Source organism: Solea solea, chromosome 21 (genome assembly GCF_958295425.1).
Source record: "Solea solea chromosome 21, fSolSol10.1, whole genome shotgun sequence".
Taxonomy (NCBI): domain Eukaryota; kingdom Metazoa; phylum Chordata; class Actinopteri; order Pleuronectiformes; family Soleidae; genus Solea; species Solea solea.
In genome coordinates, this window is record NC_081154.1 from 21,062,152 (window position 1) to 21,077,806 (window position 15,655).

At 39.4% G+C, this 15,655-nt stretch overlaps 1 protein-coding gene across 1 annotated transcript; it reads left to right on the forward strand.

The window, feature by feature from the left end:
• The first annotated feature begins 753 nt into the window (after nucleotides 1–753).
• Nucleotides 754–7,018, forward strand: LOC131448941 (translational activator of cytochrome c oxidase 1). Its single transcript, XM_058621776.1, has 5 exons — nucleotides 754–1,069; nucleotides 1,139–1,245; nucleotides 2,515–2,648; nucleotides 4,518–4,680; nucleotides 6,620–7,018. The coding sequence occupies exons 1-5, from the start codon at nucleotides 814–816 to the stop codon at nucleotides 6,827–6,829; spliced, it is 870 nt and encodes a 289-aa protein (XP_058477759.1). The 5' UTR covers nucleotides 754–813; the 3' UTR covers nucleotides 6,830–7,018.
• Nucleotides 7,019–15,655: the final 8,637 nt, after the last annotated feature.

Here is a 15,655-nt window from a genome sequence, read left to right on the forward strand (position 1 = left end):
TCATGCCCCTTTGGCACATTATAACTGTGAGCAGGGCCAGCCCAAGCCTTTATGGGGCCCTAAGCAGAATTTGATTTATAGCTATAGCCCCTTTTCCAATAGGGTGGGGGGCCGAGGCGAGGCGTTTCCATTAGCGATAGTACCTGGTACTTTTTTGAGTGAGTGAGCTGAGCTGATACGATGCGTGATGTTGTCAGACTGTCGGCCACCGACTGGCCAGAGTGCCGTCACAGGAAGAGACGTCCGACACAACAATACAGTGCATTTTAACGTTTAAGTCATAAGTGCGACGTATAAGTAAGTGCATTATTTATCTTTGTCGTCGTCTTAGTTGAGGTAGAGTTGAAAGAAATGTGTATTTAGTCGTCGGCGGAAGATGTGGAGGCTTTCTGCTGTCCAGATGTCGATGGGGAGCTCGTTCCACCATTTGGGAGCGAGGACAGCGAACAGTCTTGAGTTCTGTGATCCTCTCAGTGACGGCGGGCTGGGGTGTAGCTTTTGATCATGTCCTGGATGTAGACTGGATTTGTAGCATATATACATATACATATATACATATACATATATATATACATATATGTATATACATACATATATATGTATATACATATATGTATATATATATACATATATATGTATACAGCATGTTCTGTATACTGTTCTTATTAAACCAGCTGTCAAGCGTGATTTTTATTTTGAAAGTACTAGTTTGTGACGTCACATCCACTCGGAAGTGCCAGGTCGCTACAACAAGGGTAGCAGCGTGTAGTGTGTAATGTCCTCTAAAGACCCGGAGGTGTCAGAGAGACAGTAATGCTGGGGCCAGCGGTGCTCAGGACTCTCCGGACCCCGTTCCCCCGCACACTGACCGCGGCCCCGGGCTGGAGCTCTGCCCCGGCGGAGTCCGTCCTCCATCCGTGGTCCTGTGTCAGGACGCTGCTGCTGAACTCCGCCTTATGCGCTGGACACAACAAGTGGTCTAAGGTGAAACACATTAAAGGACCCAAAGATGAGGCGAGAGCGAAGATGTTCATGAAGCTCGGCTTGATGATAAGAATAGCTGTGAAAGGTGAGGCTTTATTGTCCTGTCGCCATCTTCTGACTGTAAGACTGTAAACACACCTGCTTTCACCTGCAGAGGGAGGATCCAACCCAGAGCTCAATATCAACCTCGCTCACATCGTGGAGCAGTGCCGGAACAACAACATGCCCAAGGCGAGCATAGAAAGTGCTGTCAAGAGTGCAGTAAGTTCTCCACCACACTCACAGTTAAAGTTCTGCAATTGTTCATGAGAATTTCATGGAATAAACATTTCAAAACTGAAGGTTGGGAACTTAAATATAGTTGGTAAATAATACATTTGATCATAGTCTTGGCTAAAACAATCAGATTTGATGCAAATACAGTTGAATATCTATGCTATTCCTCAATCACAGGTACAGAGCACACTACTCACTGCAGGTCTATTGAGGCCAAATGTTGCTTTAAATTAATTTAAATTTAAATTAAAGAGGCGTTCAGTGACTGTAGCGCCCTCCAGTCCAGTAATATTTTAATGTAATGTATTATATATATATATATATATATATGTATATATACATATATGTACATATATATGTACATACATATATATATATATATATATATATACTGTATATAATGTATATTTCAGTAATATATCTTGTGTCATGTCACAATATAATATCCATGTATTATATATACATATATATGTACACATATATATATATATATATATAATGTATATTTCAGTAATATATCTTGTGTCATGTCACAATATAATATCCATGTATTATATATGTATATATATGTACACATATATATACATATATAATGTATATTTCAGTAATATATCTTGTGTCATGTCACAATATAATATCCATGTATTATATATATATATATATGTACACATATATACATATATAATGTATATTTCAGTAATATATCTTGTGTCATGTCACAATATAATATCCATGTATTATATATACATATATATGTACACATATATATACATATATAATGTATATTTGAGTAATATATCTTGTGTCATGTCACAATATAATATCCATGTATTATATATATATATGTACACATATATACATATATAATGTATATTTCAGTAATATATCTTGTGTCATGTCACAATATAATATCCATGTATTATATATGTATATATATGTACACATATATATACATATATAATGTATATTTCAGTAATATATCTTGTGTCATGTCACAATATAATATCCATGTATTATATATGTATATATGTACACATATATACATATATAATGTATATTTCAGTAATATATCTTGTGTCATGTCACAATATAATATCCATGTATTATATATACATATATATGTACACATATATATACATATATAATGTATATTTGAGTAATATATCTTGTGTCATGTCACAATATAATATCCATGTATTATCCAGCCCTCCACGACATGCTCTCGTCTTCACATCTTCTCTTGTGGTTCTACAGGAAAAGGCCAAACTGGCGTCTCAGCACACATTTGAAGCTCGGGGACCTGGTGGATGTTTGCTGCTCATCGAGGTCCTCACTGACAACAACGCTCGCAGCCACCAGGAAATTAAACGTCTGCTCGGCAAGAACGGGTGAGGATTATTCACCTGTGTGCTCCTGCCATGTGTTGATAAACCAAGAAATAGAAAGAGGATCTATAGAGGTACTACAGATGTTGTTTTTCATGTATTTGTACACAACACCTTCAATTAACCTTTGTTCATAAAAAAAAATGTTTTTGCTTTGTCTTTACACTCAAGAAACCAGGGTTTGTGTGATATAGTCAAAAAGAAAAAGAAAACAGAAAAGTCTCAAACCACCTGGACTGTCCCACCTTCCATCTCCCCTGTGAACCCCTCATTACCTCCATCCTGCACACACTGAACCCACATGAAGCCTCTGGAGCCTCTGGAGCCTCTGGAGCCTCTGGAGCCTCTGGAGCCTCTGGAGGCTCAGGCTCAGAGGAAGGTTGCTCAAGGTCCCGACTAGGTGGAGTCTTCACCAGACTTTTCCAGCACCTTTTGGACTCTGGGTGTGCTGCTAATCCCCCAAAAGCCCCACTCTAAGGACCTTAAAGGGGACATATTATGCAAAATAAACTTTTCAACCATTTCAATACTTATATTTGGGACTCTGGAGGCCCTACCAGTCGCCAAAGTGTGGAAAAAGAATACTCAGTCATGTTTTCGTGGTCCCCCTTAGTGTAAGTATAGGCCATAAAACACGCAATGTTGAATTCCCTGCCACTGTGATGACAGCATGCGCATTTCACCGCGAATGTTACCACCCCACAGGTAAGTTTACTTGGAGAGCTCCACCTTAGCTCCACCTTAGCTCCACCTTAGCTCCACCTTAGCTCGACCTTCTCCCTATAAAATGCCAGAGTGCAGGCGAGGGAGGAAGAGCAGTATTATGTGTGTTTGCCTGTATCTCATTCGCATATAAAGGGACCAGGCACAAAACCGAGTGTTCTGAAAGGGGCGGGTTTAGCAGGGTTATTGAACTGCTATGGTGCTTCATACTTATGGTATTTTGACCAAAGCATGTCACTGACATGTTCATTAGGACACCAGGGAACTAGTTTAACTTGGAGAAATAGGGTATAATATGTCCCCTTTAAGGACTACAGAGCAGTAGTAAGGCAAAAGAGGGTGCAGAGGATGTTTGTCACTGTCACCAAACAACTGGACTCTTCACACACACACACACACTCCTCCACTTTTACTACTGTACACAGACACAGACCTTCAGGTTCACCCCAGACTGATGTTTTTTTACTGTATGAGAGGCCACAACAAGTGTTTTTAAATAGTTTCCCATCCAGCAAACTCATTTTAAACCCAGGTCTCCCTCAAGGTTGATTCTCAGACCTTTAATCAAAACTCACAAGAATGAAATACCACAAAGACCAAGGAGCTGTTCTGTGGGAGCAGAGAGAAACTCTGAACCCCTCTTTAAACACCTCAGTATCCAGGGTCAACTACAAGTTTTTAAACACCTGACTCCACCCTGTCTTTTACACAACAACGCCTCCACCTGCTGAGGAAACTTGAACATCACGTCCTGGTTCAGCTCCTTCTCCACCGAAAACCAAACTCAACTCTCCCGCATCGTTAATCAGGCCAGTAAAATCACAGGTTCACCACAAACGAGGGATGCACCCAAATGACGAGGATCGAGTTCAGTCGCGACAGGAGTTGATAATCTGCGCTGTCTGCAGCCAAGTTTAGCTTTTGCACAGAGAGACTTTCCAGCATGTAATAGGTGCCGCTCCAACGTGTGCTCACATCTCGTTGGAAGCATTTCATTGGTGTTTCAAATGGATCGTGAACAGACTCTGAGTGGGAATAAAGAGGCGCGTACTGGCCGCAGTTTTGCATGCGTCGTCACAACATCCTGTTTCAGTCGTTTTGTTTTGGTGAGAAAAGTCTTTTTTCAGGTGATTCTCTGCTTGTCCACAGTGGGGCGCTGTCAGATGGCGTCCACCACAGCTTCAGCAGGAAGGGAGTCGTCACATCAGCCGGCAAGAGCATCTCCATGGAGCAAGCTCTGGAGCTGGCCATCGAGGCAGGAGCTGAAGACGTCCATGAGAGTGAGGATGAGGACGAGCAGCGTCTCCTGAAGGTCAGAGCAGAGGTCACACGCACACACACACACACGCACACACACATGCAGCAGCAGCAGCTGTGATGAGTTCAAATAATTGCAATTCCAGATATTTCTGCGAAGACAGAAGAACTGACTTAAACTTCATAATCATAGATCATCATGAGTCATGAAGAAAGATGCAGCTCAACATTGAAAGAATAAATCACAAGGACTGTATGTTAGAGAGTGAGGGAGGAGTTTTTATCATTGAGATTAATGTATTTACATATGAACACTCTAATTGGTCAGAGGTTTACCACAGAGGTTGAAATGGTATAGAACAACAAAACAAATAAAAAAAGCATTACATTTAAAAATAGCAACATGTTTGGAGGGAAAGAAATGCTGGTTTATTAAAAAGATTCATATTTAAAGTCACATCTGCCAATTTCTTCATTCCTTTTTTGGAATGATAATTGTTTGTAAAGTACATGAGGAAGGAAGAGGGATATGGATATATATAATATTATACAATCTTGTTTTAAATAAGGATAAATACAATGGATATGTAATGCCTTCTTCTTCAAAATGATAGTTTAGGTTCAGAGAACATAATATATCCAATGAAGACAAAATAATCAGACAGTATATCAAAGAAAAACAGAAAAAAACCCCACATAAGATGAGATAGTCCTTTATTTGTCCTACAGTGGGGAAATGTACATTGTTACAGCAGCAAAGACAGTAAAGATACAAATAATAAATAATAACCATGCATTTACAAGAAAGTACACTGTAGAAAGATATTAACACTAAGACTAGAACATTTAAAATAGAAAGTGCTGTACAATTAAATCCTTCATTAAATGTGGCCATTCATTAAAGGCCGAGGTAACGCTGCTCTCCATCAGACACCAATCACTGAGCGTCCGCTGAGGCGAAGTTGATCACCTCCGATACCGTCGCTGCCAAACTATATATAATACATCATATCTTAATACACAAACCACATTTTTTAATTCTAAATGACTAATTTCTCGCCTCAAATGATCTTAAAACTGCGCTCGGGGACTCAGAAAAATATTTATTTCAGGTTTATATTTCTTTTCTCTGCTGCTATGCTGTGATACATGGCAGCCATGCCATTTCAGACCAAAGCAATGAAACAGACTCGATCAGCGTTAGCCCCGCCCTCTGACTTTCATGGGCGAGTTTGACAGATAAAATAAATTAATGATCCACTGCAACACGGACCATGAAATAATTAAATGTGTCATTAATTAATTAATTAAATAAATACAGTGTACACAGAGGTTACATTACAAAGTATTGAGTTGATGTTTTGTTCGTGTCCAGTTATTTATTTTCCTATCAAGTATACAAATAAATTGTTTAAAAATCATCCAATGTGATTTCCTGGATTTTTTTCCACATTCTGTCTCTCACAGTTGAAGTTTACCTATGATGAAAATGACAGACCTCGGTCATCTTTTTGAGTGGGACTACTTGCACTATCGTGGGTGTCCCAATACTTTTTTGTCCCACTGTATACAGTATACTATATACTGTATATACAGTATACTATATACTATATACAGTATATACTGTATACGTGTATATATATATATATACACAGTATATATACAGTGTGTATATATATGTATATATATATATATATATATATACAGTATATACAGTATATATTGTGTCAAACCAAACAAACCACAATGATTCCCCTTTAATGGTTTCTTTGTTAATTATGAAGCAAAAGCCACAGCAAATATTCACTTTTAAGAAGCTTAAAAAATGATAAATTAAAATTAAAAATGCCGTTCAGACCAGTGAATCCATGATAAAAAAATTGTTGACGATGAATTTAGTTGCAGCCCTAATAACATCTATGTTCTTATGTCATCACCTTATTGTTGATAAAGTTTCACTCCCCAAATCAGACTGATCTCACCTCTCTTTACAGTTTATCTGTGACGCCACGCAGCTCAATCATGTCCGTGCCTCGCTGGAGAGCGTGGGAGTCCAGATCTCGTCTTCTGGACTGGAGTGTCTTCCCAGCACCATGTCATCTCTGGACCAGGAGCAGCTGAGTGCTGCCTCCACACTCATAGAGGCTCTCAGTGACTGTCCAGACGTGGTCCGAGTGTGGGACAACATCCAGGCTGACGGCTGAGGACTGTGGACACGTGGACATTGGACAACCTTGCACATCAGTCAGTATGAAGACGACAGCTTGTCTTGGACATCAGCAGGATGAACGTCTCGGCCACTGTCGGATATTGTCTATATTGGATATTGGATGATATGTGACGATTTACCTAAGATCATAAATAAAGTGAACTCTAAGAGACTTTGAATTCAACATTTACATGTTAATTATGATTCTTTGTGGCACACTGGCAGTTTCATTGACATGAATACTTGCTTTTGAGGAATGGCTACGGTGGTGAGAGGAGTGGTGAGGATTTCTGATGACGGAAGTGCCGATCCGCTTCGCAGAGCCCAGGAAAACAATACAACACTATTTTCTCAGCAGTGGCTGAACTGTTTGTTCTGAAACTTTAGGGTTTCATAAACGAGGTCATGACGCAGATACACACACAAACGTGGGCTTTAAGAAGTGGATTGCATCTCCAAACTCCACTACTGCTGCTAGTTTTGTTGCAACCCGGGAGATAATAAAGCGTTCACAGATGGTGACTACATGAAGGATTCATTCATTAAAATATCAGAGCACCTATTTTCAGACTTCAAAAACAAAACCGAGATAATCCAGAACATTAAAGACATGCCTCTCTCCACAAAGACAGTGAAAGAAAAGGCCATTAAAACGGCAGGCAACATCACCAATCAGCAAAGCAAGGACATTAATGCAGCTCCAGCATTCTCAATAGCCTGTGATGAGTCGTGTGATGTGATGGATATTGAACAGACAGCGCTGTTATGCAGGTATGTGAACTCTGATGGGCCGTAAGAAGAAATGATCGAATTAATATCACTGAAAGGCCAAACACGGGGGGAGGACATATGTGAGGCTGTGCTGAAGTGTTTCAAAAACAATGGAATAAACATCAACCGCCTGATTTCAGTGGCTACAGATGGGGCACCCAGGATGAGAGGATCACAAAAGGGGTTTGTGACTTTACTACAGAAAGCGTTGGATCGAAATCTGCTTGCATTTCACTGCATCTTGCACCAAGAAGCACTGTGTGCGCAAACATTCCCGCCGGAGTGTATGGAGGTGATGAACCCTGTCATCCAGATGGTGAACAAGATAATTGCAAAAGCATTAAACCACCGTCAGTTCCGTACATTGCTCGATGAAGTTGACAGCGAATATTCCGATCTCCTGCTACACAACAAAGTCCGATGGCTGTCCAGGGGTGAGGTTTTGCGTCGCTTTGCTTTTGTTGCTTGTTTAGAACACGTGAAAACATTCCTGAAAAGCAAAGACCTGAGGGGTATTCCAGAAAGCAGGTTCAACACACTCTGAGTCTATCCCTGAACTCTGAGTTGACTTACTCTGAGTCGGGAAACTCTGAGTATCCGGTTCCACAACAGCTGATCAGAGTTAGTTCAATCAACTCTGAGTATGTTAACCTCGAGGTACGCGCGTGCACAACCACTATAAAAAGCCATCATCAATGGAGCCCCGATACCACGAGTCACCATGACAACCGAGAAAAAAAAAAGATCAACATATTTCAGTGCGAAGGAGTTGGAGATCCTTTTGCTGGGCTACGGAGAATATGAGCACATATTTCGCCGCGAATGCAACACAGCTGCAGCAGCGAAGGAGAGAGAGACCGATGGGAGAAAATTGCTGCCCGAGTCAACGCGTAAGTTTGAATGTACTATTCCATTGACGTAACATTTAACCGTAAGATCGTAGCATAGTCTATAGTTATGAATACAAGTAGGAATGAAATCTGAGTTTTTCATTTAGGTGCAATCCAACAGGAGAAAGGAGGACTTGGAAACAGCTCAAAATGAAACATAAAAACATCATTCAAAAAGGTAAGGCATATTTTGCTAGGCTATGATTGCACCTCACTTTGATTTATTTTTTTATTTTTAATTGACTTAGGCTATTAAACGTAACGTAAATATTAATTCAGATTGCAAACATTGAGTTCTGCTCAGCCAACAGAAAGAAGGCAGAGGCCCGAAAAACGGGTGGAGGGCCACCTCCACCACCTCTGACAGAGGCTGAGGAGCTGGCTCTCAGCCAATACAGGGGTCGCCCTGTGGCTGAAGGCATCCCCGGGGGAGGCTCATCTGAGCCTGTCATCCCCCAGGACACTAGTGCCTACATCAGATGCAAGTATACACTTATGTCTTTTTTTTAAATAAAACTTTTATATATATATATGTATATCTATGTATAGATAGATAGATAGATAGATAGATAATGGACAAACTAGCACATTCTTGTCCTTCAACAGAACATGGTTGGGCATCACCAAGAGGAGGGTCCATCAACTTCTAGAGCACAGCTTGACACAGTGAGATTTTCGGTCAATACCATGTTAAATCTGTATGTAGAACTGCAGGAATTAAATGTCGTCCATATGTTTCCGAGTTGCCGGTAAAAGAGTTGTACAGGGTGCACCTAATGAAAACCATTCAAAAAACCAAGAAAGAAATGGTGTACCTGGACCGGCAAATCAGAAAAACAGACTTGTAAATTCTATTACTTGAACGCCAGTTGAGGTGGGGGCATTGTCATGGTGAAACAGGTGAATATGTGAAATATGTTAATAGTTGGAACTATATTACAAATCCTGACTGTTGCTTTTGTACTTTTAGAGAATAAAGAAGAACCAAATCACATGTGAATTTGTCTTTTATTTTTAATCAAAACGTCTAATCTGGGTCGGAAGATTCTCTCACGACGTAATGCATTTCTGATCAATACGGCTTCGATGTCGATTGGATTTCTAATGAATGGGCAATCCATGTCTAACTGCTTTCTTCGTGTGGGAGAAGACAGGTAGAAACTCTGGGTTTCTTATAGTAAACCTGCCAGCGAGCAGGTTATGTTCACAGAGTAAGTTACCGCAGTAACAGACCCAGAGTTTAAGTTACCTCTCTTTCTGGAACGGATAACTCAGAGTTTCCCTCATCTCAGGGTTAACAAACTCAGAGTTCTCACATAACCCGCTTTCTGGAATACCCCTCTGAACTACCCGCAACTGGAAGATACCGAGTGGCTGGAAAAACTGCACCTTATGGTGGATATGACAAGTCACCTAAACATGCTGAATAAAAGGCTCCAGGAGCCGGGAAACACTGCGCTGCAAATGCTGGAAGCTGTTTTGTCATTACAGCGAGGCACCTTCTCTCACTTCCCCTCCCTGAGAGGGTTCAAAGAAGCCCATCACGATCACACACTCAACGGTGATTATTTACAAGGTGCGATCGTTGATACGCAAACTGCATTTGGGAGCAGATTTAGTGAGTTCCCAAAGGAAACAATGACACTTTCTTTCCCTGTCACACCCCTGGAGATTGACCCGTCCTTGTTGAACACATTCCCAGGGGTAATTCAAGCTGTCCAGTGATGTCCGAAAACAGAAGTCACATTAAACGGGTAAGAACACAATCCTGATCTTTGGCTGGCATTTGCAGCAAACTAAAGACAAGAGGATAACGCACAGAAACGCAACGAAATCGAAATTAAACTGGCTTATTTTCGTTTTATATAGCCTACTTACCTTTTCAAAAGGCTGCTGTTTTATTTGTATAATTGCAGGCTGCGTTTTCTTGCACTCAGATAAGAGGGAAAAGAGAAGAGGATTGTATTGAATTATTGAGGATTGAAGAGGACTGCATTTTATTTCCATGTGGAGGTCTGAAATTACAGGAGGACTATTATGCACGTTCCATTTTGTTGTTTTTTCGAATCCTCAAAATAAAAATGACATCAAAAATCAGATTTTTTTATTGTATTTCTATAATTTCATCAATGCAACGAAACATAATAGATTAATATTGTAATGGAAGTTGAACTTAAAGCACCATCGTACAGCAGAGTAGTCACGTGGTGCGTCATTCTCTCCAGGATGCGCTGCAGGGAAAATAAACATTAAATCATGAATGCTCATTATGTATTTGTAGCCTACTTAGTCATTTTGATAGTAGGCTAATGTAGCTAATATAGACACTTACAGCATGTTTATAAGGCTTTGAATTTTTTGCGGCTCCAAACAGATTTGTTTTTTGTTTTTTTGGTCCAATATGGCTCTTTGAACATTTTGGGTTTCCGACCCCTGCCCTTGACCAACGAGCCACGAGCTTTGCACTATATACTATGTAGTTGTCCTGTTACAGACTTTATGTGAGCAATATTACAATATCACCAGATTAAGTTAAAAAGAAAAGATAATAGGACTGTGTTTTATGTTCTGTCTCTGACCTTCAGAGACACAGTCATCCAGGTCACTGTCAGGAGTTTGCTGTAGACAACGAGACTTGCTGGAGTTCGGTTGAAGATGTTTTAACACTCATCCACGAGGCGTCTTCACTTCACACAAAAGAATCCAGGTATTTAGCCTCTGTAGGCTGGATACATGTCTCTCAAGAGAACTGTTACATGGAACAATGCAGGTCGTTCACACTCTGACCCACTTTCAGGTAGTTATGGCGCATTTCCACCGGCTCTACTCGCCTCACCTCGTTGCTGCCCCTATCAAGATATTACTTGAATAGAAAAGAGAGACAAGGATGGTGAAGAAGAGCACAAATAAAGAATGCAGGAGCGAGAGAAGAATATCAAGGAGAAACTGTGAGCTTTCAGAAGACAGTCCCCATCCTTTCCAGAGGAATCGTAAGCTTTGACTGATTTTTAAAGAGTTGGAAAGCTAAACAGAACGAGCTGTATTCACCTCAAGATGAGAATATATACCGTACAGGCGAGGGATGCTGTATAAGGAATGAACAAAGACCTTTTTTCTGGGGTTTTTCGAGCGCCATGGTGGGGGCCCTCAGCCCACAGGTGGGAGAGGCTTTCCCTCACAGCTAGATATTTTATCTATCTTTTAGAGACCCCAGCCTTAAGATGACTTTTTTCTATTTCTTACTTATGTTTGGTGTTGTTATCTGTTCAGGGAGTAGATCTTTTAAGTTGCATTTTGTTAATTTGGTTGATACATGTAAAGTAAAGTACAAGTAAAGTATGGCTAGTGACAAAGTAAAATTCATTTTGTTTAATGTCAATGGGCTGTTGAATCCAGTTAAACGTAGTTAAATCTAAAGTGAGAACTGAACGAGCCCATGTGGTTTATTTACAGGAGACCCATTTGACAGATAAGGAGCATATAAAGCTAAAGATAAAAAGATCTTTATAAATCTGTTTTTTTCTTCACACAAACCAGGGCATAGAAGAGGAGTTGCTATTCTTATTTAAAAAAAGTTACATTTTGAAAAAGTATTCGTGATAAAGAGGGCAGATTTATTTCAGTAAGGTGTAAGATAGATGGGAATCCAATGGCCCTATTGAATGTCTATGCACCCCCAGGGACATAGACATTCAATATCATGGTAACTGAAACAGAAGGCCTCTTGATCTGTGGAGGGGATTTAAATATACATCTGCAGCCGAGGTTGGACTCATCTTGTGGAAAAACCCAGGATAGGAAGTCTTTATATAAGAAAGTAAACAAACTTTTTGAGGAGGTGGGCTTAATTGATATATGCCGAGATTTTTTCCCTAACAGAAGGGATTATACTTGGGATTATACTACTCTGCTCCTCACTCTCTCTATACAAAAATAGATTATTTCATGATATTTGGGAAGGATAAAGATAAAATGCATACTTGTGGAATGGGGACAATAGATCTAAGTGACCATGCACCAGTATACTTATCCGCTGATTTTGGCCTGCGATCAAAAAAGAATACATGGAAATTGAATTCAAATGTGTTGAATGATCCGTCTTTTAAGACACAAATTAAATGAGAAATGTGTCTCTTCTTAGAATTCAATGATACTGGAGAGGTTTCACCTCCCATGTTATGGGATACTCTGAAGGCTGTTTTAAGAGGGAAAATTATAGCAATATCTTCATTAAAAAAAAAAAAAAGAGGAATCAAAAATTAGAGGACTTAAAAAACAAGCTAAAGGAACTGGAAGGAAAACATAAATCAGATGTGGCACAGGATACATTGAGAGAAATTAATAATTTGGCCACACAAGAAATCGAGAAAAACGTAATGTTTCTGAAACAGAAACACTACGAACGTGGCTCCAAGTCTATGAAAGTGTTGGCATGGCAACTGAAAAAAAGGATAGCGGAAAATACAATTCATAAAATTAGGGATCCGAGGACAAAAGCGATAAAAAATAAACTAAATGAAATTCAGGGTTAGCTTTTGAAGTGTTTTACAAAACCTTATATTCTGAAGTCCCAGGTGGTGACAGCTTCCTGAATTCCCTAGATTGACCCACTCTAGATGGAAATCTAAATGAAATAATGACTGCGGATATAACTGAAGAAGAATTTAAAGTTGCAATTGGTAGACTTAAATTGAGCAAATCACCAGGATCTGGTGGGGACAGTTGGGGACAGTTGGGGACAGTCCCACCACTCTGAAGAGTAAACACTGTCTCATTTGAAGTGTGTAGGTCTGATGGTCTCAGTGCAGGAAGTGGACAAGTCAAGGTGGCTCCACTGTCGTGTGAAAAGACCCCATGGTGATTAAAAGGTCCTCAGAAGGAAATAGCATTCCTGAGTAAATCACAATGTATATGTAAATGTGAAGTGTCTGTGTGCTGGTGGGATATCTTGGATATAAGGGACAGAGGTCCCATTCACCGTGGAGTTGGTCTGCTTAACAGAAGCTCCCACACATCAACTGTGTGTCACACAACTTACTGGCTGTATTTTCTACCACTAACCCTTCATTTCTAATATTGCCTTGTTGAGACTTTTGTTCTAAATAGTTAAGAATCTGTTATTGAAGATTTATTTAGTCTAGTTATATGGTGAGATTTAACACTCATACTCTTCACCTCTGAGTTGAATAGAAAAGATTGAGCATTATGTCCTGTAAACTGTTGAGTTACATTTCTGACCTCTGAATACTTCAACACAGGCATTAGGGCTAATCTTCTATGTGGAAAAAGGTCACTGAGTGGTTTTTATAATATAATATATATATATATATATATATATATATAATATAATATATAATATAACATTCCTGAACTAGACCGATGTCCGATTTCCTGACAATAGGATTGAATTCTTAAAGGGTTTCAATTTTAAATCATTGGTTAACTTTAATTCAGATTCACTATTCATTGAGTCAGATTCAATAAATATTTACTATACTTTACTTTGGAAAACCTCTTGCTAACGCCGGAAAGACAGAATACTTGTTGGGGAGAGATTGTTACTTGGTGGTAGATATTTCCTCCCCTCCACTGATGGCTACACGGCAGAGTGGTATAAGGAGTTTAAAAAAGAACTAATACCTGTTTTACTTCCCACTCTGAACTGGGTTTAAAAAAAATGCACAAACGCCACTTAGCTGGAAGGAGGCAATCATTTCAGCCATACCAAAAGATGGCAAGGATAAAATGGAGTGTGGCTCTTTTAGGCCAATCTCTTATCTCTTAATGTGGACTATAAATGATTGACATCTATTATGACCGAACAGTTAGAAGAATTCCCACCGACACTGATACATGACATTCATACATCAACATCAAACACAAGACAATATACGAAAGACACTAAATATTATGGATCATATACAAAGAAATCAAACTGAAGCAATTGTGATGAGCGTAGACGCTGAAAAGGCCTTCGATTCGGTTAACTGGATTTTTCTCTCCAGAGTTTTACATAGATTCGGCTTCAGCGATACAACTATTAAAACCATACAGGCACTTTATGACAAACCTACTGCCAGGATCAAAGTCAGTGGATAGTTATCAATTAGTTTTACCCTAGAAAGGGGCACCAGACACGGCTGTGCATGGTCACCACTACTGTTTGCACTATATTTGGAACCACTAGCTCAGTACATCAGACAAAATGAAGATATCAAGGGAATCATCATTAAAGGGACAGAATATAAATTGGCCTGTTATGCAGACGACGTCTTGATATACCTCGGGCAAAATCTATATGAGTAAAACCCAGTTACTCTGATATAATTATTGCCCACCAAGAGAAATCAAAAGTAGTTACCCCTTGACATGGCAAACAGATTCTTTTAAATACTTAGGCATCAACCTACCAAAAGATCTCACAAAATTATCGGAATACAACTATCCACCTATACATAAAAAAAATAAAGGATGACATAGCAAGATGGAATTGAATTCCCTTCTTCAGCCTTATTTCAAGAATTGACTATATTGCCAAGACTTTTATATTTATTTCAAACCCTGCCAACAGAGATTAACCAAAACCAATTTAACGAGTGGGACAAAATGCTGTCCAGGTATATATGGCAAGGTAAAAGACCAAGAGTTACAGCTGGTTAAACAAAAGGGAGGATGGGGCTTACCTTATTTTAGATATTATTATGAGAGCAGTGATATGCTGGTGCAACCCGTCATATACGGCTCAATGGAAAAGCATTGAGGAAAAAATGCCCTCCATCCCCATACAGGCAATCTTAGCTGAGAACGACTTCCAAACATAGATAACCCATGGGTGGTGTGGACCCTTTAAGTATGGAAAACTATCATAAAAGAACATAAACTTAAAGTGACATTATGGCTCTTAAATGGTGTGCCTATGACTCAGATTTTAGACCTAATAAATTGGACTCTAGATTTAAAGTAACAAAGATAAACGCATGTTTGATTGAATTATTTACAAAAGCCTATGATTCAGAAGCTATTGCTAAAACTTGTATAAGGGTCTGTCTAATTTGAAACCACATTCAACTTCATATATTAAAATAAAGGAGGGATAACTATATCTGAGGAAGAATGGACAGCAATTTAGAGGTATCAATGGAGATTGTAATGTAATGTAA